Source organism: Mobula birostris, chromosome 27 (genome assembly GCF_030028105.1).
Source record: "Mobula birostris isolate sMobBir1 chromosome 27, sMobBir1.hap1, whole genome shotgun sequence".
NCBI lineage: Eukaryota > Metazoa > Chordata > Chondrichthyes > Myliobatiformes > Myliobatidae > Mobula > Mobula birostris.
Window position 1 is genome coordinate 32,858,246 of NC_092396.1, and position 26,963 is coordinate 32,885,208.

The 26,963-nt window shown below is 36.9% G+C and overlaps 1 protein-coding gene across 9 annotated transcripts in view; it reads left to right on the forward strand.

Moving 5' to 3' along the window:
* eif4g3b (eukaryotic translation initiation factor 4 gamma, 3b) overlaps window positions 1-26,963 on the forward strand; it is a 315,184-nt gene that overhangs the window by 224,057 nt on the left and 64,164 nt on the right. For all 9 annotated transcript variants that reach the window (XM_072245246.1, XM_072245247.1, XM_072245245.1 and 6 more), the window contains 5 exons: window positions 1,076-1,810; window positions 8,585-8,673; window positions 11,236-11,473; window positions 18,534-18,667; window positions 21,522-21,644. In XM_072245246.1, the coding sequence (XP_072101347.1) occupies window positions 1,076-1,810; window positions 8,585-8,673; window positions 11,236-11,473; window positions 18,534-18,667; window positions 21,522-21,644 (1,319 nt within the window). The remainder of the gene's footprint in view (window positions 1-1,075; window positions 1,811-8,584; window positions 8,674-11,235; window positions 11,474-18,533; window positions 18,668-21,521; window positions 21,645-26,963) is intronic.

Sequence of the window (26,963 nt, forward strand, 5' to 3'; positions counted from 1 at the left end):
TGAATAAATGCCAATAAACTCTTACAACAAGTTGCAGAATTCAGATCAGGTTGTGATGAAATGTCTTTCTATAGTGCATAGTAGATTTTTAGAATTCTCTCTGATTCCCTAAAGTTTAACTTGCAGGTTGAATAGGTAGTAAGGGAGGCAAATGCATTATTAGTATTTTTTTCGAGAGGACGAGAATATAATAGCAAAGATCTGGGCCTGTGCTCACCGGGGTTTAGAAGACTGAGGAGAATCTCATTGAATCATATCAAAAATTAAAAGACATAAATAGAGTCGACATGGATAAAATTGTTTCCCATAGTGGAGTAGTCTAGAACCAGCAGGCACAGCTTCAGAATGCAAGGGCGCTCATTTAGAACAGATATGAGGAGGATTTTTTTTTACCCAGAAGGTGATGAATCTGTCAAATTCATTCCCAGAGATGGCTGTGGGACCCAAATAATTGGGATATCTAAAGTGGAGGTTGAGAGGTTCTTGATTAGTAAGGGTGTCAACACTTACAGAGAGAAGGCAGGTAAATGGGGTTGGTAGGGAAAATAAATCAGCTCTGAAGTTATGGCAGAGCAGACTCAATGGACTGAATTACCTAATTCTACTTCTATGGCTTAAGGTCTTGTGATCTATCTTAGAACTACAGATGCTCAGTGGTTGAGTGTATTTGTGGATGAGATCAATAGATTTTTGATCACTGAAAGGATATGATCAGATAGGAAAGTTGACTTGATACAGAGTTTGCCACAGTTTTATTGAGTGGTCTTTTCAAATTTAACATCCCTTTAATTCTGCCATTCATAACCTTGCTTTCATCTAAATAAGCCCAACTTTCTGAACTTCTCTGCTGAACCTATTCAACCTATTTTGAACAGTGTTATTAATTAATAAAATTTGCTTTTATTTTCTGGGTTTTAACCAATTATATTTCTGTGTCAGATTTTTGAAAAGGATGCCTTAGGTGGTTTATAATAATTATTATGTATTAAATTATTTTTGCTTCCATTGAAATATAAACTTTTTGTAAACAATTGGCATGTTTACTGAAATAGAGTTCCCTTTTCTGCTCACACAGAAGAAAAATCAAAGCAGGATCTACCAGTGAAAGGTTCTTCCACAGATGTTAGAACGGAAAATGCTGAAGAAAAGGAGATTGATGGTGGAACTTCTGATACAGGTCCTTTACTGGAGGAGGAAGAAGAGGAGGGGGAACAGGAGGAGGAGGGGGGAGTGGTGGCAGAGGAGGTGGTGGAGGAGGAAGAGGCGGTCTTGGTGGAACATGTTTCTAGTAATGCTGTTTTCCCAACTATGGATTCTACTGAAGGATCTGGAACATCCATTTCCAATGAGGAGAAAAAACTTGCACCTAGCATACATTTGCACATAGACGTGGAAAAGGATAAACAAAAAGAGCAGGACACCGAACATCTATCCGAAGAAACAATTGTTGCTTCATTTGATGAAACCATGGTACCTTGCACTGTTGTCTCAACTAAAGCAGTGAATGGCGTAGCAAGCCAGGAAATATCACAAAGCACCTTGGAAGGTGTTTCACAAAACTTTCCATTGTCTACAAATGTAGAGAATGCAGATAATCTTAGGACAGAGGCAGAGGTGACACTTTCTTCTCCTGCTTATTCAATTAGTCTGGAGGCTGCAGCAGAGGAAGAAAACAGTGAGGAAGTGCCTGTTAATGATGACAAAGATGAAGCTGTGGAATGCAAAGAATTTATGGAAGTTGAGGAGAAAGAGGTGGAGGAAAATGAATCACAACAATTAAACTCCAAAAAAAGCCCTGAGATTTTGTATGGTAGGTCTTCATTGAATAAGACTGTGTAATAGCAGATATTTATGTTTAAATTCTTTTAGTATAATGTTATTTTTTTAGATATGAGAATATTTTTGTACATTCTTCAAAATTTTTTCCAGGTAAGAATATTTTTGAAGGCTTTTCAGAGTAGAGATTGTTAGTGCTGTAGCAGACTTTGATTAATAGTTTTGTTTTCATTGCTTTCAGATACCCATAGAGTTACTACCTTGGAGATCCAAGTATCTTTGTGTTATTATCCTGTTCATTATTCCCCCTCCTCCATTCCAAAAGAAAAACAAAACAGAAAGATGGCTCTACTGATTGCCAGTGAAATTTGATTACTTAATTAATACAAGGTAGCAAAGGAATTACTTTCATATACTTTTAATGTTGTGTAACAAGCAAAATCAGTTTAATAAGCAAGTCATATAGACCTTGGTTCAGTCTTTGATCTATCCTGATTTACTGATTGTGCCCAAGTTATTTAAGATTCAAATTTGGCCTCTGTTGGAGGGGGAAAGGAAGTTTATATTGATTTCACAGTACTACCTTAAAAGATGTAGTGAACTAGAATCAGGCTGAGTTATGTCTTTCCTTATGACTGCATTACCCTCTGATTTCAACTCAACTTCATAATGAATGCAGTTATGAGTGACATTTGCCACCAAGGTACAAGTTCCTTTAGAATTGAGAGATGACAAGATATTTTATGAAGCACATGTTATTTTCAAGCAGAGTCTTTAACCCTGTGAAAGTCTTATCTTTTTTCTGAATTAACTTTGTGAATTTTTTCAAAATTCAAGATGAGTAGTTTTTAATCATCATCAGTGTTCAACTAGATTAAATAAATATCACAACAGAAATGTTTAGGATCTGCTGCTAATTGCTGTAAATTGTGTATCTATGATTATTTTACAATATGTAAAGCATGCTGATCTCGTCAATGGGTTACATTCATGAAGCCTCATTACATTAAAAAGGGTAGTCTGTTGAAATATGCATAAAGAATTAAAGTTACTAGTTTTTAAACAGGTACATTATATGAGAAGATTTTCATTTTGAACTAATACTCACTGGAAACCAAAATAATATATTACTAGTTATACTGGACATCATGGCCACACGTAATCAAATTGTGGAGACATTGCTAATTTTTGGAATCCATAATTAAAAATGCATGGCAACTGATATGCTTCAGCAGGACAAAAATCAATGAAAATCTGCGAAAGAAGTGGAGAAAGAGAATGAGATGTAAATACCTTGCAAAGGCAGGTAGAAGAGTAAGACAATGGTGCTTTGGATTTTATAAGAGTGCAGAGTGCTGCAACAATTAGCAACTTGTATTCATTCATGCTTTGGTTGTAGTTTGAGTATGATGTAGTTTTTGAACAGTTCATAACAGAGCAAAGCTTATTTTGCTTTATTAAAGGTGCAGCAAAGTATCACCAGAATTACGACGGAAGCATAGATTCATGTTTACTGTTGTGTGGAGAAGGATTTGATGGGGTGAATATGAGTATTTCTTTATTTGGAAGGTAGTGGTGAAAGTTCATTAAATTAATATTTCTACTTGTATGAAGAGGGAAGTTGGGAGAAATTTATTTCTGGAGGAACTTTGCCACTGGTTACATTTGGGGTTTCCTTTAATGAAAAATAGCGATTTATAAGGATAAAACAAGCTAATGGAATTATTAGAGAGCCTGAAAAGATAATGCTAAATGGCCACCTTATTTGAAAATTTGTATTGTCTTATAGTTCTGTACAACAGCTGCCAGAGAAATAAGACTTTTTTGAATTACTAATTACTATTAGAAAGCTGATGTCAAGAGAACTAAAATGGTTATCCAGTAAAGTAATAGATTCATACAGCAGGAAAAATTGACCTTCAGCCTACCAAGTCTGTGCTGATCATCGAGCACCAATTTACACTAATCCTGTTTTACTCTTCTCATATTCACAGCAACTCCCCTATTTTCTATCACTCACCTGCAAATCAGGGACACCTTACAACGTTTAAATACCAATCCATTCTTTGGGTTGTAGGAGGAAATGTTGGCGGTCACAGAGAAAACCCATGTAGTCAGCCCTTGAGGTTGGGATTGAATCTGAGTCACCGAGTCTGAGAGGCAGCAATGTGCCACTTACTGCTTTAGAACATGTAGCTGGGTGCATGCACATTCATGCACTTGAACATGTTGGTGTATGTCATTTTCCAGTTACATGATTTTCATTTGATGCTGGCATTTTCAGTCACTGAATGGAAGAATCCTTGAGCTATTGAAATTAACCTGTCTCATCTGCGGTATAGATGTCAGTAATACATTTGCGCAATGACTGAATACTATCTGATGAACAATGTGTCACTGTTTTGAATATTCCTGCTATCTAATAGGAAAATGGATGCAGGAGAATGCTATGTAATACTGCAAGACTCTTCCTCCACTCAACTACATCAGGACTGATTTGTGATCTAACTTCGAGTTCCCACTTTGTTTTATATTACTTACAAACTTTAATAAAAACAGTTTGTATTGTGTTTACCTGTAAATTCACTGGGAGATGGTTCTCGTTCTAATCATGATATCAAGTAGTTTCTATTGTAATGCTGGAAGTTGGCAATATAATTTTGTCCAATAGGTGCTGCTTATTTGTATCCTGTACAATTGCAATTTCCTTTTAAACTTGTGCATGTTCAGGATGAAGGAAAATAACTGAAGAATTCCTTAATATCAGTCTTGTCAGTGGGTCCCAGAAAGGATCAGAACTCCACAGATCAATGTTTATCAGTTCCTACGTCCCAAAAGCAGAGCTCTGATTACTTTTATCAGAATTAATAATTTCCTGTAGAATGTCACAACATCTGGCTCATGTACTGACTGACATATAGTTCTTCGCAGCAAACATCAATAATAGTTTGAGGTTTGTCACTTTTTAAAACCTATGATAAAAGTTTATTTTTTAAATTGTTGTGACTTTTTAAAAAGTGCAGTTCCTTAAATGACTTGACAGTGTTCACCAATGTTACCTATGAAATTTTGTTCATTTCATAATGAAGTTCATAAATTGGTCTTATTGATACAGAAACTGAGGAGCATTAAATAGAAAGTATAATACAAGTAACTGCAAAGCAACTTACTGTGTTTCTTTGCCTTGAATTAGAAGATTAATATAATTTTATAAAAACTTTAATCCAGCATTTCCAGGACGTTGGTGCTCAACTAATACTCAAGGCTCAACTAACGCTCAACTAACTGTATGTTATTTCTGTTAGTAATCCAAAGCACTTATAATTCAATTACTTTTTAAAAGATGTTACACAATGACCTTTCTCTAATGCTATTTTTGTTTGGTCAATAAAGATGCAATACTGAGTCAATTAAGGAGCACTAAACTGAGGGGTGACGTATTTTTTCACATACTTCACAGCCTCAACATTTGATGTGGTTGTTAAATGCTGCAGCTATTTGGTATCAATGTTCTTGGATGAATTATCCCATCTTCTTGACTATATTATTTAACGTCAATCTGCCTGGATAGATTTCAGCTTCAAATTACATAAACTTCTACAGAACGTAATTGTAGTTCATTTTTGATCCTGGCAGAAATATCATCTGAGTTCACAGTTCTTGTTCCTCTGATTCAAGTATATAAACAGAACAAATGTAATAGAAACAGGAGTCGACTCTTTATCCCTTTGAGCATGCTCTGCTATTTGCTAAGATTTCTGCTAAAATCTTTAATACTACTTTTGTGCACTAACCCGCTATCATTTGATTCTCTTAATATCTAAAATTCTCAACTTTTGTTTTGTATATATCCATCAGTTGAGCTTCCACAGTTCCTTATGTATATAACAGTCGACCAGCTTTTGGGGAGAAAGTCTCTTCAAAGCTCTCCTGATTGGGTGACTCCTTATACTTTATATTTTATACTTTATTGTTGTCAAACAATTGGTACTAGAACGTACAATCATCACTCCTTATTTTGAGCGAATGACCCTAATTCTAGATATACTGAAAAGGGTAACTTCACCCCTGCATTTACACTGTGATGTCTTTGGAATTTTGTGCACTCATGACATCATTTCTGAATTCTGAGGAATGTCTGGCTAATATAATAAGGGTTAAGGAACTTTGCGAATCAAGAAGAAAATATTGGAAATGCTCAGATGAAAGTTCCAGGTGTGAAATATTAAGTTTCTTTTACCCTGATGCTGTCTGACATGCATTTTATGTTTTTACTTAAGATTTCCAGCATCCACAGTCCTTTATTTTCTTTTCAGGTTTTTAGCTTTTTTGAATGCTCCTGGAATTTTTATTATTGTAATGCATGAACCTTAAAATTAGTTATTAGTTCAGATTCCTAAACTTTGTTGTATTATTTTTTGTCGTTTTAAATAAATGCTGTTTTTCTCCAGAAGTAGTGTACCTTTTGAAAGCATCTTTAAAATATTAACTCTTACATTTTGATATATAAAGCTCCCCAGATTACCAGTGCCCTACTTTGGGACACCCCATGCAAATGGACAAGCAGAATGGATAGATTGGATTTGCCTGCTGCTGCTGCAGAGCTATAAACATTCTGGTGTGTGGAAGCAGAGCTTTTCAGCGTGTCTTCTACTCCTACCATTCCCCCTTGCTGCAACAGATTGGAGCTGGCTCAAGCTGAGAAGAATCAATGGCTTAGTCACTGAGTCAGAGAAGCTAGTATTTCCTCGCTTGTTTGCTCTTGTTACAGCTGTTTCTGCAATCCTCTTCCATAGACTTTTTTTCTTCATTTCCAAAAATGTTGGAGACACAAGAGACTGCAGATGCTGGAATCTGGAGCAAAAAAATCTAATGCTAGAAGAACTCAATGAGTCAAGCAGCATCTGTGGACGGAAATGGGCAGCTGTTGTAATTGGTTGAAACCCTTCATCTAGACCAGTACAGGTAACAGATCTAAACCTGAAGCATTGACTATTTATGTCCACCCTCAGATGCTGCTTAACCACTGAATTTCTGTAAGAGGTAAACTGTATGTTCAACTTCTATTGCTTGTATTCAACCTGTTGGGGAAAGAAAAGTAGATAATTTTGATTGTGATTAGGAATGGATGTAGATCATGGCTATGAGCCTCTCAATCAGGGCATTAAGAATTAGCAAAACTGTTAACTCCTTCACTTGGAGTATCATTGTTTTAATCTAATATAAAAATATTTTATTTTTGTTTTAAATTTTGGCCTGCATGTTCCAACATGAATTAATTTACTTGCTAGGACTGGGGGATCTGTTCATAATTGTGGCAAACAAAACTGATGTTGTGCTCTGGGAGTGTTGCAGAGTATGTTGTTGGAAACTCAATGCAGAGGCAATGTTACTCTGTTAATGGTTTCAGCAATTAGCTTTTAAAATTTTGTCTGTTGTGTAGAAATGTCTTGCACAGTAGAGAGTTGAATAGTTACCTATTACTGGCCAATTTCTGCAATTAAATATAGATATATGTCAGTGTTGCCTGGAATTGCTGTCACCAATGATTTTACTGCTTCAATTTCTTTTGCTGTTTGTTTACATCTTTTGTACATTTTATACACTCTTCAGGTGTCTTATAAAGAAATGTTCAGTTGTGCAAACCTTTGCTTTATCATTTTCCTTTTATTGGAGGAAAATTGACAGGCTCTACTGATAATTTTGGGATTAGGAAACTGGCATATGGATACATCCTATCATTCTGTTTAGAGATTGTTAAGCTATCCTTTTGTACTTCAAATAATGTTTTCATTTATGTAGATCAATATTTGGTATCATTTAAGTAGGGTTACAAGTTTGTGATATGCACAATTATGTGCTTTATCAAAAAATAAGAAATGTTTATTGGTATACAACTAGCTGCTGATGAAATTCAGGCCCCTCAAGCCAGCTCCACCACTCCATGAGATCTATGAGTCCAAGATCATTGTTGATATGATTGTAGTTTTAATTTTGCATCTCTGTCAATTTGTATGATCTTTCACCCACTTGCAAATCAAACTCTTCATAAAGAAATTCAAGTACTGTATTATTGAGTATATCCTTAAGCCAGACTATACAAAATTATATCTACTTTACAACATGTCTTAATGGAAGGAAACTAGACTGCCCTTCATAGCCACATTGATTGACTCTGTCAGGAAAAATTCCCTTTATACCATCTATTTCTTATCATTTATTTTTCTACTTACATTAAATATTTCTCTCTATCAATTCTAATGAAAGACCTCCGATCTAAAACTGGTGCTGCCTGACCAACTGAGCATTTTCTGTTATTATTATTGCCCTTGATAATACACAGCAAATATTGCAGACCAGAGTCTTACCAGAAACCATTTCATTTCAAATATTTGATTATCAATAACATATAGAAGAATTGAGAAACCTTACATTGTTTTTTTTAATCTTGAATACACTTCAAAAATATTAGTTTTGGGAAAAAAACATTTACCCCTGCTTGCAAACATATATAAAATTATAGTTGATGTGATTATAATCTCAACTTCACATTCCTGTCAAATTCTAGTGGCCTTTTGCCCTTGCACATATCAAAATTTACCTAACTGTTCCTTCAAAAGAATCTCAGATATTGCCAAATGCAATTTGCATATTATTGTTTTAAACTTCAGACATCCATAGATTTTGAATATTCCTTATATTTAAATACAAATTAATGTAAATTTTGCTTTGAATCTGAAACAAGAGAATAGTGATTAAGCTTTTGAAGCTGAACCAAGCAAGTAATGGGCCTCAACCTGTATTACAGTCCAGATACCTATTACTGCACCAAAGATGCAGAAGAGTCCAAAAGAGTCGGACAAACCTGATGAGGATTTGTTAGAAATCAGTGAAGAGGTAAGGGTTTCTTTATCCACTTAATGATTTGTTGTATTGATGTGGTGTACATTGTTTTGCTGAGATCAACCCTTGTGAATGAAACCTGGGTTTGCTATTTTCTGAAGTAATGTGAACTGTATTCAAAGCAAAGATTGGGATGAAATCTATTGCTATTTATCTTCCACCAATGTCAGAAGATTCTGGAAGTGTATCAAAAGAATATTAATTAATGTCCATGGTGTTAGAAGTTTCCTTTGGCTGTCTGGATAACCTCAATGATTGAATAGCCACGATGACTGGTAATCTGAAAAGACCTTGTGGCATCTTTCATTTTAGTACAATGTGCCTATGTACAAACTGCCACATTACCTAAACTGAAACCAGTAAATGTTAATACTTGGTAAGAGATGCCATTCCTGCCACTAAAAGTTATTGATTAAAATCTTCAGGGTACAGCTACCAATTTGCCATTTATCTTATTAGCACAGTTTAAATGCTGCAATTATTTTCATTAACTGTTTCATAGTGAACCTCCTGAGTACTTTATTGACAAAATAAATGATCTAAATTTATAACTTCTCTGTAACTGTTTCTAAAAAACTGCTGGCATAAAAAACTGTTTTTATTTATTATGAGCAGCAATTCCATTCAGCGTACCAGGCTGAGTTCAAATCTTTGCATTGCCACATGGGGATAACTGCCTTATCTTCTATCCATGCACCACACCATCATCTGTCCACCATTCACACCGCCACCTTCTTATAGCAGTAGATAGCAAAATGATTTTATTAATCTTTAGAAGACAAGATAGCTACTGCTTAATGTGTGTGTGTGTAACCCCTTTATGTACTGTGGGAGATCAATGTGATTGTGCTAATTAGTGTGCACAAATACCTTGCTTTTTGTTTAGAAGGACATTGATTGATTAGTATATTGAGATCCCTGGTTCTGTTAAGCAGGTTGATGTGTATAATCCAATGAGATGAATTTGGACTGGTTGAATTGTCTTTGTCCAGTGCAATCAATTCTATACAGGAAGTTTGGTAGTTCAAAAATAATTCCTAAATCCAGCAGACATTATTTGATGGGATTTTTTTTGATAAAAGTATGTTTAAAGTTTACTTTTGGTGCCTTAGCTGACTAACATATCTGCAGAATTTTAAAATGTGAAATGTCATTTTGTTTAAGTTGCTGTGGTTTTAGTATCATGTTTAGAGTTGAGAATAAGCTTGTAAAGGGAATTAGCTAAAGCTAGTGTGTGAAATGGATTAGTTTCATTAATAATGGCTTAAGAAAGTTTAATATATGTACTAGGAAAGCTGAAAACAAATATTCAACCAACTGGTTGTAGGAATCATATACTTGCTTTGTACCATACAGTCTCAGTTACAGAAAAGGGTTTTTTTTTAAATGCAGTATCATCTTCCTGTTAATGTGATCAAATATTTCTACTGAAATCATTTGCTTCTTTTAAAATGCTATATTGTATTATATGATACAGAAGCAGGTCTTGTACCCCAACTTTCCATAACAGCCACATTGGCTACCTGAGCTAGTCCCATTCATCCAGGCCTATATCCTTCTGAGTCCTTCTTATTCATGTATCTCTCCAAATGTCCTTTAAACACTGTAGTTGTGCTCCCCAATCAATATTGTTGCAGGTAAAAATATTGAAGCATCTAAATTTATGATTTCAGTGTTACAATACTGCATTTCATTAAATTGCAGTATCATGTGTGGCATCTTTACTTGTATTTGTGCATTCAAAAAGAAAAAAAGTATAACCCAGTTAAGGTACAATTTGGTGTCAATTAATGATTACTTTAAAATGCATTTCTGGAAAGACTTCTAATACATTCCCAAGAATTACCCAACTTTCTGGTTTTGGTTATTTGAAAGCAGTTTATTTAATGCCAGTCAATTGGATTAAGAAGACGCAGACCCGCTAGAGCTTTCACTCATTAATAAACAATTTTGGTTTTTGAAAACTGTCAATGCGTCTTTGTTGAAAATATGGGTCTTGGCGTTAAATGAGCATCAGTCTCTACTGTGGATATTTTAAAAAGGAAACACTTGATAGGATGCAAAGAGGACTCAACGAAAGTGGAAAGTTCCCTCCTAAAAGGTCGTTTGTGCTTAATAGGAGGAAATTGTTGTTTGTTTAATTTTCTCCAATGTTTTCAAAGTTATTTCAATAACTTTTGTGAAAGTGTACTTTGGTTTCACAGTGGGTGCATTCAGGTTTAACCAAGTGATTAATTAATTCTGAGTATTGGTTGAAATGTGCCAAAATTATTTTTGGAAAATATGATCTGGGCTTATTATGCAGTTTTCTTGTCACCTTAATTTTCACCTGTCCACAAACATAATAAAATTAACATTTCCTTATAATATTTGAATGTCTTATTTTGTGCTGCAGAGTTGCACCAATGTTAACTGAAAGTAGTAATGGTGCAACCATGTATTTTTCTTTATTATTGATTATTAGAATATTAATTCATATTTTGTTAATATTTAATCGTATTCCATTTTGATGGTGTGGTTAAGTATTTGAGGGTGACGTGTCCATTTATACTTCAGCTTAAACTTGAAGAACTTGCAGTTGAAAATTTGCCTGAATCTGAACAAGATAGAACAGTTCCAGGTATAAATGTGGACAAAGACTTGGACATTAAAGATCATGCAGATGTGGAAGAAAATGGGAATCAGGAAATAGAACCAGAACAGAATGGTTCAGAGACTGTATCTGAAAGTGAAAGCACAGAGACGAGCACCAAAGAGAACCCTGATGATAGCATGGTGTGCGGCTTCAAAGAAGGTAAACTTTGTTTTCAGTTCCAGGCTACTTATTACCAGCCCATTTGCAATGAGAATTTGATTGTTGAGCATATGAAAGATCATGTGAGGATTTTATTTTACTTCATAAACCCTAAATTTGCAACAGTTTATGAGTTGTGAGGTAATGTGGCTTGCAAACAAAACATTAAATAAAATTAATGTTCTTCCCAATTCTGCAATAATTGAGCTACACATTTATTAAATATTGTCAGATATTGAGTAGAAATCAGCACTACCTGGACTGTTCTAGACAGTTGGCATGTTCATTTCCCTCCATAGATGTTGAACCCGCTAAGTTCCTTCAGCATTTTGTAAGTTGCTGTAGATTTCAAGCATCTGCTGTTTTCCTTGTCTCACTTACTGCTCAACTGCCTGGTCGAGCGTAGATCCAACAACACTGAACCTATCCAGAACAAAACAGCCCATTTGATTGGTTTTCCAGCTCTCCTTTTTGTTGGTTCAGTCAATACCCCATCCATGCTAATAAATCATTTGCAATGCCAATAGACAGCTTTCAAATAACCTTATGTAGCATCTTTCCAGCAGAAAGCCACAGCAGTCTGGCACTGAGGCTGACTCTGTGACAGGAGGTTCTGTGGACAAGAACGAAATTCCCTGATGGTATGTTGCCTTCTGGGCGCAAGGGTCAGGGAAATCTCAGACTGAGTCCATAGCCTAAGGAAGAGAGTGAACAGCCACAGGTTGTGTCCACATCAGTACCAGCGGCTTGGCAGGAAGGCTGACAAGGTCTTGCAAAGTGAGTTCAGGGAGTTGAATGCAACGTTCAAGGACAAGACCTCTGTGGTGGTGTTTTCAAGATTGCTACTCATGACGCTTCATATTGAGGCTTGAAATGGGAAGATAATAAAGTTTTACCAGTGGCTAAGGAAATGGTGCAGTTTGACTGAGGCTCCCATATTGTTAAAGGAATGGGTGGGATGGAGTTTGTTAAATGGTGTTCAGGGAAGTATCCTTAATCAAAATGTAGTGGTTCAAACTACAGAGAGTGTGATGCTAGATCTCATATTAGGGATTGAGACATGGCGGGTGACCGAGTTTGTGTAGGGGAACACTGCATCTAGTGATCATAATGCCATTTATTTCAAAATAATTATGGAGAACAATAGGTATGGTCCTTGTGTTGAGATTCTAAATTGGAGAAAGGTCAATTTTGACGGTATTTGAAAGGATCTGGCAAGTGTGAATTGGGACAGACTGTTTTCTGGCAAGAATGTGCTTGGTAAGTGGGAGGCCTTCAAAAGTGAAATACTGAAGTACAGAGTTTGTATGTTCTTATCAAAATAAAAGGCAAAGCTTAATAGATTTAGGGAACCTTGGTTTTCAGTGGGGTATTAAATTCCTGGTTAAGAAGAAAAAGGAGATGCATAGGTGGTAAGGAACAAATGAAGTATAAGAAATGCGAAAGAACACGAGGGAAATCAGGAGAGCTGAGAGAAGACATGAGGTTGCTTTTGGAAGACAAAATCCCAAGGGCTTTTATAGATATATTAGGAGCAAAAGCATAGCAAGTGACAAAATATTGGTCCACTTAAAAGATCAGCATGGTCATTTATGCATGGAGCTGAAAGAGATAGAAGAGATCTTAAATTGAGTTTGTATATCTGTATTTACTCAGTAGATGGACACAGAATCTATAGAACTGAGGTCCTTGATAGTATATGGATTATCGAAGAGGAGGTACTTGCAGTCTTGAGGCAAATGGATACATCCCCAGGGCTAAAGAAGTTGTCCCCTCTGACCTTATGGAAGGCTAGTGCAGATATTACAGGACTCCTGACAGAACCAGTGAGCCTGACATCGGTAATGGATAAATTATTGGGAGGTATTTAGAATTTACAAGGATTTTTCCTGGACCTGAGTTATAAGGAAAGAGTGAATAGGTTAAGACTTTCTCCGTAGAGCCTAGAGAATGATTGAAGATTTTCAAAGATTCAAAGTATATTTATTATCAAAGTGTGTATGCATTATACAACCCTGAGATGCGTCTTCCCCAAAGACAGCCACGAAACAAAGAAAACCATAGAACCTGTTCAAAGAAAAAAATCAATACCCCCCCCCACGCGCAAAAAAAATCACACAAGCAGCAACCAAAAATACAACAAACGAGAAACACAAAATATAAAACCCAAAATCAAAAGAGTCCAGGCATATTCAATTCAGCTCAGTGTTATCTGCTGGCTGCCCAATTCAAAATCACCCAAAATAGCAACAAAAAAAGGGAGCAACCAGAAACACATTTTAATGTGAGCTACAGAGTGTAATCTACAAACCACATTGATTAAACCTTGCCCGAGACCCAGGACTCTAGCACATTCCTCTGGCAGCATTGAGTGAGAGGAGAAAGAGGAACCATTTGAAAGCAGGAACCTTCCTTGGGGAGCAGCCAGCAAGAGGGAGAGTGGGTTCCTCCAACATCAGCAAGTGAGAGACAGCGCTGAACATCCGTGCGCCTTCTGCTCTTGCCTCGATGATTTCAATCTTCCTCGACGCTTTAAATAACAAGATCAGTGAGAAATGGAGTCAATCATGGGCTTGTGCCCCATCTCCAGGCTTTTTGGCCTCGAGGCTGCACATTTCACTCGAAGCCTCATGGAAAATCCTTGGAAACAGCAAAGCACCAGATCACTCACTCAAAAGCACACCATCAAAATGTAGATCACGGGATCCAACAGTAACAGAACCACATTTGAAAGCAAAACATGTAAAAGAAGTGGAAGTGACAGTTTTGTGAAACTTCTGGCCCTTGGTCACATTCTTCATTGTCGCCATCTTCTTCCGGAAGATATGGGGTATAAATAGAGGAAATGCAAGCAGGCTTCTTCCACTGAGATTGGGTGAGAGTAGAACTAGAGGTCATAGGTTAAGGGTGAAAAGTGAAATATTTAAAGGTAACCTTGTTAGTGAACAACTTCATGGAGTGGTGTGAGTCTGCACCAAACTGCCAGTAAAAGTGGTGGATACAGGTTCTGTTGCAACATTTAAGAGAACTTCCGATTGGTACATGGATGGGAGGGTTATGGAGGGCTATGGTCCAGATGCACATCATGGGACTTGGCAGAATAACAGTTCAGCCTGGACTAACTTGAAGAGCCTGTATGTGTGCTATAGTACTCTGATTCTGGTAAATACAATTATACAGCACATACTGGTTCACGTTTAATTATCATGCTTGCTACATCTTTGTAGAAGTGTATTTTATTTTTCAGACTTAACTGTCTATCTCTGCATTAGTTATTTTTAAGAGTCCCAACTTCCTTGGTAATGATTTCAGCATTTCTTATTGAAAGGCATTAGATTCATTCTCTCTGTTTCCCACCTTTCTTGAAAGACACATTGTATTTGACGTTATCCGGATGTTGAGACCTTTGCAGGTGATATCTTGGGAATTCTGAACATTGCTTTCAGTAGGGGTACAAGCTTAGATGACTGCAATTCTTCTGATCAAGATACACCCACAATGCTGTTACATAAGGAGTTCTGTAGTTTAACCAAGTGACAACGAAGGAGCAGCAATATTTTCCAGAATTAATTGGTGTGTGACATGATGTGAAACCTGTAGGAGTTGGTACTCCCATGTGCCTAAAAACTATGTGCTTAGTAGTAAATAAAGGTTGTTGGTTTTAAGGTCCTATTGAAGTAGCCATTGTGAGTATTTGCAGTGCATTTTGCAAAAACTATACAGTACAGCTGCAGTCTGCTGTTGGTGTGGGAATAAATAGAGCCACAGGTACCAAGGAAGCAGGCTGCCTTGTCCTATATGGTGTAGACCTACCTTAGTTTTCTTGTTCTGGTCTAGGCAAATGTAAAATATTCTTTTCTTGCTCCTAGCTTGTACCTTTTATAGATATTGTGATCTGAGGTGATGAGTAACTTAACACAGGACATCAAGCCTCTGACCTTCTTATGAAGCCAAAGTACACTGAATTCTGGTTAATTAGGCAATCTGTTTATCAGGACAGCCACTTGTTTGGGACAACTCTTAAAGAACAAAAACTAATCAAGAAAATAGCCAGGGTTCACCTTGTTTATTTGGGACACTCTGCCATTAATTGGGGACTGCCAAGCAGTTTCTAATGAGTGTTGACTCGTGCTTTTGTGTTCCTGTTAGGTACTACACCATACCTAGAGCAAACATTTTTAGATAGTGTCAGTTTTGTGTGCTTGTGTTCAAAAAGTAGTGATTTTTGACACTGATAATTGGTGACAAGTAACCAGTAAGACAATTCAGAACTGTTTTGCTCACTGCCGTTTCAAGCATTCAGGCTTGGAGATGTGAGAAGTGGCCGGCAGTAAAAATGAAACAATTTCACAGCTTCAGGTTAGGAACTATGACAAATTTGATGGTATCGACAATTATCTTGAATGTTACAATGAAAATGAAGATTTGGAGGATGCAATGGTTGAAATTTGTCTGATGACAGTCCATTTTCTACACTAAGTGCACGATTTTTGTTCTTTTATAGTCAATCAAAAGAACACAGCAGTGTAATTCCTCTGTTGATAGCTTTAGGGAACTCATATACAGTTCTATAGCATTGTAATTGTATTGGTGCTGTTCTGGTTTGTTCTGTATTTCATTTAAATACATAATTTGTTACTCAGTTAAACAGCAGTTTGTCTTTTGCTTATACCTCTGTAACTATTTCCATTGCCACTTAATTGGGCCAAAATGTACTAGTCCCCATGTGTCCCAATTAACCGGCACCCACTGTATTTATTTGGAGTTGACCCAATGAAATTAGTTGTGGAGCTGTACAGCATAGCAACAGGCCCTTTGACCCATTTCGTCTATGCCAAACCGTTATTCTGTCTAGACCCACCTGAACTGTGGGGTATTCTGCAATTGTAATGTCATTGAATATTCTCACTGGTCTGAGCTCACTTTGCCCACACTAAATTCCATCTGCCTTTCCATGGAGAACTTCTCCAGTTCATGTAGATCCTGTTGTAATCTTAGAGGACCCTCTTCACCACCAGTAAGACAGCATTTTATTTGGTGCAGACTTATTAGGCCAAAGGGGTCATCCCTATGGATTACCAGTGGTACAGATTCCTGTCTGTGTTTCTCACTTGCTTTCTCTCTGTCTTCCCAAGGTCAGCCAAAATTGATGTATTCATTTTATTTTTATGCTATTAGTATTAGATTTTTTTTGTTCTACTCACTGAGGTCAGGGTAGATTTTCAAACAAATTCATTCTCTAAACTCTACCTTTTCGAAATTGAAAAGAAATTGAATTGTTTAATCTAAAGATTAAACTAGATGAATCTAGATTTGAAGGAAATAAGCACTGATTCGGTCTTTTCAGCATAACTTTTCACAAGAACTGTGCATCATTATTTTAATAGACTTTTAAAATTGATCATGCTTCATGTAGATACAGTAATAATCATGGATGCTGTTGGTGCTTTGTAATATACTCTTATCCTAGAATATGGTAATGAATTGTATATTAAAGTCTTCAATACAGCATGAGATGTTTGTACAGTATATAAGATAAGAGAAAGGAGGCCCTAGGATATGGAGTGGGTGTGTATGTTTTGACTTGTTTTGTAAAGTTCAGAAATGGCTGTATAGCTGTGTTCATGGTGAAAGCCTGAGAAACCCCGTGATAGTGCATTTATGGCGTTTGGTGATTAGAAAAGAGGACAGGATAGTTAATGGACTTGTGTAGTCAGTGTTTAAAGAGTCTGGTGCTCTGGTTTAGAACTATAATTTTTGGGTGAATTGTGGAATGATGATAACAGTTGGTTTTGAGCCATTCTTTTGCGTAGAGTGTAGCTTGGTAATTAGACATCATGTTTATAAATCTTGCAACAAGAGCTGAAGAGTTCTAAACTGAGCAGTCAGAAGCAGATTCAAAAAATGAATTCTGAATATCAAGCAATATTATATTGTTAACAAACAACATCTCTTAACATCAACTTTACATTGGTGGCATGAGGTATCACCAATTTCAAGATTATTTTTTAACCACTGAAAGTGCATGCCTTCTCAGTGTTATGTGGTATGGAGTGGGTCACAGAAGGGAAGGTATCTAAATGATGTAATATGTATATTTAAAGGCTACTTTTAATTTGTGTGGTTAACTCATAATCAACCACGTTTAAACAGAAATTTGAAATAAGTGAATGTATATTACAGAAGTTATAAAAGGCAGTAAAAATTCTATTTTTTAAAGTTTGTAGAATACAGAATAATCAGAGCAGGAAGTCCATTTGACTCATCTGCAGCCAATTCATTCTAGTGTTTAGTTGTCAGAATCCTACATTTATCAATGTGATACAGAAGAGGCAGCAGCTATTTGGCCCATTGTGTCTACTGGCTCCCAGTGGAGCCGTTCCATCATTCTCACTTGTTCCATTTTTCATCTCAGCTGCTGAATTGGCTACTTCTGATGTGAAGAATTGTTTTCATTCAAACACTTAAATTACCCCTTCATTAATTTGGTCTACATCCCTTTATTCTTTATTCTATTTTGGGTTTGCCTTTTCCACACATTTTAACTTTCCCCTCTCATGTGCAGTCCTTATTGGCTGCAAAGCTCATATTTTGGCAATGCATGAAATATTGATGAGATTAAATCTTAAAAGCTTCTGTCCTCAAACTCTCATATTTTAATAACATTTTTGCCACTGATTTAATGCAATGATATCAGTGCAATTATCAGATTTCTTGAAGGTACTATATAAATTTTTATTCAGCATGGATCCATTCTGTGGCTCTTGAAGTTTTGAAATGCTGCAGCATATGCATTAAATGATTTTCTGATGTGCGACCAAGTTTCAATGCAAATTTATGGTTTGTATTCAACAAATCTCAATTAGATGCATTTTTTTAAAGAATGACAGTTTCCCTTGGGCAAGATGGCTGATAGAGCATAATTTCTTTTTCTGTTTTTCGTATCATAAGTTTATGTCTTAATGTAATATGTATGCCTCAAAGAAATTGTTCAGCTGCATAAACTCGTAATTGGGTTAAAAAATGGAGTTTTGTTTTTGCTTGTTTTGCGTCATTCTAGACCAGTGGAAATTGACAAATCCAGAGGGCAAGAAGCGATATGACCGTGAATTTCTCCTTGGTTTCCAGTTCATAGCGGCTAGTACACAGAAACCAGATGGGCTGCCAGCAATCAGCGATGTTGTTCTTGATAAGGTGGGGTTACTGCTCCTGCTGAAATAGTTATACAAATTAACGTTAAAATAAATTCTGTCCTCCAGAATTGATAGTGATTTTAAAGTAAATTTCCAATTTAAAAAAACATACTAATTTTTCCACTCAGTTTCTGTTGAGATCTGAATGTTTGAATTCCCAGTAATAAATAGTGCAGCACCCACCTCTTCCATGTGTGAATCTGTGCTTGTGGGGTGTAAACGCAAACCTGTTACATACTATGGACCACCTTGGTAGAAAGATCCTTGAAGTTGCAGAGATTGATGTTTCAGTGCAGAGGAACTTTATCAACTATTACCAATGAGGTTTCAGTGAATATTTATTGAAGATTTGAAAATACTAGGAAACAAAAGTGCGAAGTAAGCTCTCAAGGTTCATTTTGATTAGGTATTCTTGAAGTTGTTTACCACATGTAGGTAGTAATGTGCTCTCTTATGGGCAAAAAAAAGATGAATAATCACTGTCCTAGAGAATTGTGTACACTTCAAATATATTGTGCTTAAGTTTGCTGCATTTTGCAAGTTTTTATGCTTTCAGAAATGATTTGAGGAATTGGTATTTTTAAGGGAAAATTTGCCACTGGTTTAAATTTGCACAGATGTTTAGAAATTAGTTTTATTTTGTGCATTCTCACTTCTTTCCAACTCTTTGCATGTGATATAGATTTGTAAGTTGCACACTGCAAGATCAGCTAATGAATATCAGTAAACTGATTGTGGAGTTTAAAAGGTGATAGAAAACTAAAGAAACAGAAAATGCTTTAAATTCCCAGCTTTATGTGGAGACAGAAATAGTGTAATTATTTCAGTTATTACTGTTTCATGAAAACTGAGAGAAGTGAGAAAACAGCGTGATTTCAGTAGTACAGAAGAGGGAAGTTTCCAAAAAAAAAGACAGTACTGCACTTAATCAACAGATCAGGTCGCATTTGTTTCAATGGAAAACTGAATTAACATTGCAAAGTGATGACCTTCTGTCATAACTTTCTGGACAGAAGATAGAGTGTGGTGTTTTGAGCTTGTTTGTTACAGTGCAGAAAGAGCAATTGGAATGGAAAACTTGCATGACAGACATGCTTAAAGTTCCCCTGGGAGTAGTCAGGATTCTATAACTTGGGCAGTGTCCTCAGCTGTATAAAGGCAGAGTAATTGGGAATGTATTAGTACAAGGAGCAGAAACAGTAGTCAGCAACGTATATCCCAGAAAGGGAGGTGATCTGGGGTGGGCACTGAGTAAAATTGATAAAAGGATTTAAGCATAATCTGTAAAGAGACAGGTGAAGCTTTGTCACTTTTGAGTTCCTAGCTACTCCTTTGTTTGGCGAATAGTATGTGGAGTTTGAGTATGTATGTTAATGGCATTCTGTTTGGATATTCCCTTTCCCATTTTGTTTTCCTTTTCCGATAAATTTCTGAGCCTACTGCATTTAGCCTGATTCTCATTTGAGTTCTCCTTATATGCATTATTCAACCCCTTTATTTCTTTTATTATCCAGGGAATATGAGCTTTGGTTTCACTACTGGTCATATCCCTCTCAACCCATGCGGATTATCATTCCACTGTTTAAGAAATTCTGCCTTAGATATATCCTTGCTGTCTCAGTAGCGTTAGCTCTACAGTACAAATGTGCATTTGTTGTTTCTTAATTCAAACCAAATACGTTATGTACATGGCCCTCAAAGAACTCTCTCTATTGAGTCACTTTTGCCACAATCAATGCTCAAACTTGTCTCCATTTTCTTCCAGAAAATCCCATTGTTCTCTCCTTCCCTCCCCTTAAGTGCAATTCATGATATGTTTGATTGCTTACTTCTAACGAAAAGTCCATGACCTGAAACACCAACTTGCTTACTCTCTCTCTCTCTCTCGCTGCTGTCTGGCATGAGCATTTCCAGAATTCACACTGCAAACCAGTCTTATTTTTCCACAGGAATGAAATTGATGCATTTGAAATTAAAGATTCTGTTGATTTTGTTAATTTCATTTATTCTGAGACACTAACGAGTTAATGTGTGATAGTAAAAGGATTATGGCTAATAGCCCTTATTATTTCTCCAAGCATCTTTGAAATAATTAATTGATTGTGCTTATTTAGATTCTGCATCATGCTCTATATTACAGGAAGTAATGTCCCTTTATTTCCACCAGTGTTGCAACCCAGTCTGCACTAGTTAAAATGCTTGACAGCTAAAGAACCAAAAAAAATGAGTGTGCATTTGGTTTCATAGGTTTGATTTCCCAAATGTGAGGGTTGGCCTGTGAGAAGAGATTTGTATATAATGGGTCTAAAATTAGTACTCTTTAGAAGGATGTTGATCTCACTGAACCAATTCTCCTTAAAGTGCTCAACAATATAGATTTGAGAAGTTTTCCATGGTTTTAGAGACTAAAACTTGGGTCATATTTCCTGCATAATGGGTTAGTACTTATTACTTAAACAGCACACACAAAATGCTAAAGGAACACAGTTGGTCAGGCAGCATCTATAGGGAGAATGAACAGTTGATGTTTCATTGAGACTTGATTCTCTCATTGATACTGCCTGACATGCTGAGTTCCTCCAGCCTTTTGTATGTCTCTGGAATACCACTTGAAACTGAGATGTAAAAGAAATTCTTCCTTAATGGTAGTAAATCTTCAGAATTGTCTGTACCAGAAGGATGTGGTTATATGTGGTTATATTGAGATAGTCCCAGCTGTTGGTTGATGATCTTATAATGTTAGCAAAGCAGGTTTGATGGACTGCATGGCCTACCCTTACAGCTTACACCTTTACATGTCCTTAACACGCACAGTGATTTAACCTGGTGCATTAACAAAATATTTTTGTTTGCAGATTGCCCAGACTAAACAAATAACAAGGCCTTTAGACTCCTCACGAATACTGTCCCGGGGCCCAGACTTCACACCATCATACGCAGACTTTGGAAGGCAGCCACAAAGTGGACGAGTAGGAACAGTAAGTCATGTCTATTTCAAAGCAGATTCTGATGCTCATTGTTGTTTGGATTTGTTACATCTTCTTTGAGTATCGCTATGATTTTATCAAGAGATGGACATTAATAGGATTTCACATTGTTTATGTCAGCATAAATCACGATTAATTAAGCAGACTGTGCAGTGGGGAAATGATCATTTTCCCTTCTGACGCCATGTGCTGATCTAGTTAGGTCAAAACCAAGTAGGTACAACTATGTAGAGCCAACTGTTTGCTCCAAGAAGTTCCATTAGAATAAAAAGTTACTGACCTCAGAAGTTAAATTGCTGTTCTATCTGTGAATGCTAGCTAACCTGGAACATTGTCTGTTTTTGTTTCAGAATATTATCATCTGCAGTATTTTTGCTCCAGTAAATATTTTTACTTGAATTGTAATCTACTAATCATCAATGTAGAGAATAGTTTCTTGTAAATGCCCTCTAATACTTGCTTCCTTGCATCTCTGCATATCACATAACTTCAGAATAAAAATGCACTCTACAATTACAGGGGAGATATTCTCTATTCTACTTGGAAGCATGGTTCAACTATAACATTTTCAATGGATAATAGAACTATGTTTATGTAACACAACCGTATCATGTCTAATGCATGTTTCTGCAAACTGTTAGTCACTCTTTTTCTTTTTCACAGATGAACAGCTAGATAACTTTGATTTAAAGGTACTGTTGAAACTGAGGGATAAATTGATAACATTGTTGAAGTTCAAAGTTCTATTTTACTGAAACAACCAAATGTAGAGCTCAGAATTTAACAACATTTTAAGGGATGTGTCAGCTTTTTCCTTGGGAAGAAGGTTGATTAAGCTAGTCAAGAAAACCATACATCTTAACATCTATGGCAACTAACACAAAGGGAGCAGCTATTTACCTTAATAATAAGATATCTTTAAAAAAAGAGACTGATCATTATCAGTATTGTTGTGTTTAGGTTGTATGTTGCTGATAATCTCAGGTCCTACATGTGGGAATCATGCAACAAAGAGATGTAGGTGAAATCTAAGGGATATCTAAACTTCAAGCAACACAGCAAGCTCTGGCAGGCTACTGGGCTGTAGAATGCAATGTTAGCAATTTGAACCATTTACACAAATTGGAGCTTCACATACAGTTAGCTTAATATTTCTAGTAGAAGGAATTGCTCAAGGAACCACAGCTATTAAATCTTCCATTATCGAATGATATGAAGAATTGCTAAAACTACTTTTCAAATCTTATTTCTTGCCCTTCCTGTCAGTCCTGTATGATTCAAAATTAATTCTGCTGTCTAGATAACAGCTTCTCCTCCTGGAGACTGCAGAGATTTTTTTAATACCCTGATAATAGAGAACATAGAACAGTACAGCACAGGAACAGGCTCTTCTGCCTACATAATTCCATATCCTTCCATTTTCCTCACATTCATGTGCCTATCTAAACAACTGTTAAAAGTCTCTTCTTCTACCACCACACCAGGCACCCACTATTCTCTATGTTTTTGAAAAAGAATTCCCTCACATCTCCTTTGAAATTACCCTCTCTCATGCCCTCTGGTACTAGACATTTTCAACCCTTGGAATAAGATGTGTCTGCCTACTCTATCTATACCTCTCATAATCTTAGAAACCGTAGATTTCCCCTCAGCCTCTGCCACTCCAGAGAAAACAATTAAGTTCGTCCAACCACTTGTGATAGCACATGGCCACTAATGCAGGCAACATCCTGGTAAATTACTTCTGCATCCTCTGTCTAAAGTCTCGGCATCCATCCTATAATGGGGTGACCAGAATGGTATGCATTACTCCAGATGCAACCTACCTAGAATTTTATAAAGCTACAATGTAACTTTCTGACTTTTGAACTCAATGCCTTGACTAATAAAGGCAAGCATGCCCATATGCCTTCTTAACCCACCCGATTGACATGTGTAGCCACGTTCAGGGAGCTATGAACTTGAATCCCAAGATCCCTCTGCTTATCAACATTGCTAAGGATCTTGTCATTAACAGTGTATTGTATCTTTACATTTGACCTACCAAGATATAACATTTCATATTTGGCTAAGTTAAACTCCATCTGTCATTTCTCTCCACACATCTGCAACTGATCTAAATCTTGTTGTGTTCTTTGCCAGTCTTCTACACTATCCACAACACCACCAATCTTTGTATTATCTGTAAACTTACTAACCCACCCATCTACATTTTCATCCAAGTCATTTATACACATCTCTAACAGCAGAGGGTCCAATACAGATCACCACTAATAACAGACCTCCAGCTAGAATAAGTACCTTCGACCACTACCCTCTGCCTTACAGGGATGAGCCAGTTCCGAACCCAAGCAGCCAATTCATCAGGGGTCACATGCATCTTAATCTTCTGGAAGAGCCTCCCATGAGGAACCTTGTCAAGCACCTTACTAAAATTCATGTAGATAACATCCACTGCTCTACTTTCATCAATCACATCCTCGTGAAAAAAACTCAGTCAAGTTAGTAAGACTTCTCTCTTGCCTCGCACAAAGCAGTGCTCACTCTCCCTAACTAGGCCATGATTTTCCAAATGCTCATAAATCCTATCCCGAAGAATTCCCTTCTGTAAATTCCCTACCGCTGATGTGAGACTGATGAATCTGTGGTTTCCAGGATGAACCGTGGTTCATTTTTGAACAATAAGCTATCCTCCACATCCTCCTCAGTAAATATTGATGTCAAGAGCTCATTAGTGACCCCACCCACATCCTCCGCATCCAAGCAAAAGCTCCTCCCTTTATCTTTGCGCGGTCCTGCTCTCTGCCTAGTTGTCACCTTGCTCTTGAGATATATATATAGACTGCCTTGGGATTCTCTTTTATCCTACTTGCCAAGGACTTTTTATGATCCATCATGGCTTTCCTAATTCCCGTCTTGAGTTCTTTTCTGCTTCTTTATAATCTTCAAGGGCACTTTTTTTATTCTAGCTTCCTGAGCTTTACATACTTTTTTCTTCTTGACTAAATTTATCACATCCCTCGACATCCAAGATTTTTCTGCTTATTTATTTAGAGATGCAGTGCAGGATAGGCACTTCCGGCTCAATCAGCTGCACTGCCCAGCAGCCCACCTATTTAATACTTACAATGACCAATTAATCTACTAACTGGTATGTCTTTGAACTGTGGGAGGAAACTAGAGCACCCAAAGTAAGCTCACATGGTTGCAGGGTGAACGTACAAGCTCCTTACAGATAGTGGCAGGAGTCACTGACACTGTAAAGCAATACGCTGGATGCTACACTACCATGCTTTGCCATCCTTGTCCATTCTTCTTACAGGAACATACTTGTACTGTACTCTGTTCTGCTGGTCTTTAAACACCCTCCATATGTTCGATATGGACTGGCCCAAAACAACTGTTCCCAACTCTCCCTAGTTCCTGCCAAATGCTTTCATGGTTGTGCTGCTTCAATTTAATACTCTCCTGCAAGGTCCATACTTATCCTCATCTATAACTATCTTTAAAGGTTTCCCTAACTGTTCTCCCACTAAAAGGTCAGTCAGCTGGTCAAGCTCATTACCCAACACCATGTCTAGTATAGCTCCTCCTCTTGTTGAAATATCAACATATTGAATTAGGAAACCTTCCTGAGGGCACCTGACAAATTCTGTCCCATCTAAAACTCTTGCACTTGGAAGGTCCCACTTGATATTAGGGAAGTTGAAGTGTCTCGTGACAACAACCCCATTGTTTTTGTACCTTTGCTTAATCTGTCTCCACATGTGTTCCTCAATGTCCTGGTGGCTATTGGAAGGGTCTGTGGTACTATTCCATCAGAGTGATTGCACCCTTACTATTTTTGAGTTTATCCATATGGACTCGGTGGATGAGCCATCCATTATTTCCCCTCTGAGTACTGCAATATTGTCCCTGATTAGCAGTGCAGCTCCCCCCTCTCCTTTTACCTTCTTCTTTCTTTTTTTTCCTAAAATATCAAAACCCTGGTACATTAAGTGCCATTCCTGCCCCTCTGTCAGCCAGGTTTCTGTAATGGCCACAACATCATAGCTCCATGTATTGGTCCATGCTCTAAGTTTATAACCTTTGCCCATAGTACTCCAGCATTAAAATACACACACTTCTAACTATCTGTCCCATCATATCTATTAAACAGATAAGAACAGACTCAAAACCAAAGAGCTGTTACTTTGTATTCATGCAAGTACAAATGCTCATGAGGGTGCATTTACTGATGAGATACTCAATCCAAAAATTATAGTATTTGCATTCCACTACTTAATTGCATCTTTTAATTTATAAATTGCTTAAAAACAAAATTGCCACGAGGCCAATTTTGAATTGCTGTATTAATTCCTATCTGCCCAGTTGTTTAAAAAACAATAATTAAGCACATAGAAATATGTTTTATAACATCTTGTTTTTCAAGAATAATTAATGCATTATAGAATATATCCAGTCCCATATCTCAAGGCTGGTGTGGGCCTGCTGAACTTCATCTAAAGTCAGATAAATTGAACATTATATGAGTTAGATATGGATGTTCATGTCTACAGTATTTGTCTATCGCTACCATCAGATTGCATTTGATTTACTTATATTTTTGTCAGCATTGACTTGATTTTAACCTCCTGTTTTTTCAGAAAATCAAACATCACAGAGACTAATCTATCCTGATTGAGAGCAATTACATTTGCATTTATGTGAAGGCAGTGGTGCAGACAAATGTGTGATGGGAGCATGCTAATCCTAAATTTGCTGCTTAGGATGTCACCCTCCACATTGTTATCAAGCATATACAAGATTACAGGAGAACATGTGATTTTGATACTTAAACCCCAAGTCAAAACGCTTACCAATAACAGTGTCACTTGATTGTATCGCCAATGAACTGCTGTAACCAGCTTTGAATCACTGCCCCTAGGAAGTTTTAATTAATATGTTGTGCTGTTTTGGACTAAGTAGCACAAATGTGCTTATATTCAAGGAAAATCTAATTCTAACTCTTAAGACATTAATCAATGTAGAAGTCTTTTCAAAATTCAATGGATGCTGGCATAACTCAATTTGTTATTAAGGAATATGGCATTGAGGTTACGGGTCAGCCTTGATCAGCATCAAGGACATCTTCAAAATGCGTTGCATCTATCATTAAGGTCCCCTGTCACTCAGGATATGCCCTCTTCTCAGTGCTACCGTCAACGAGGTGGTGCAGGAGCCTGAAAGCACACACTCTACACCTTAGAAACAGCTTCTTTCCCTCAGCCGTCAGCTTTGTGAATGGACAACGAACCCATGTACATGACT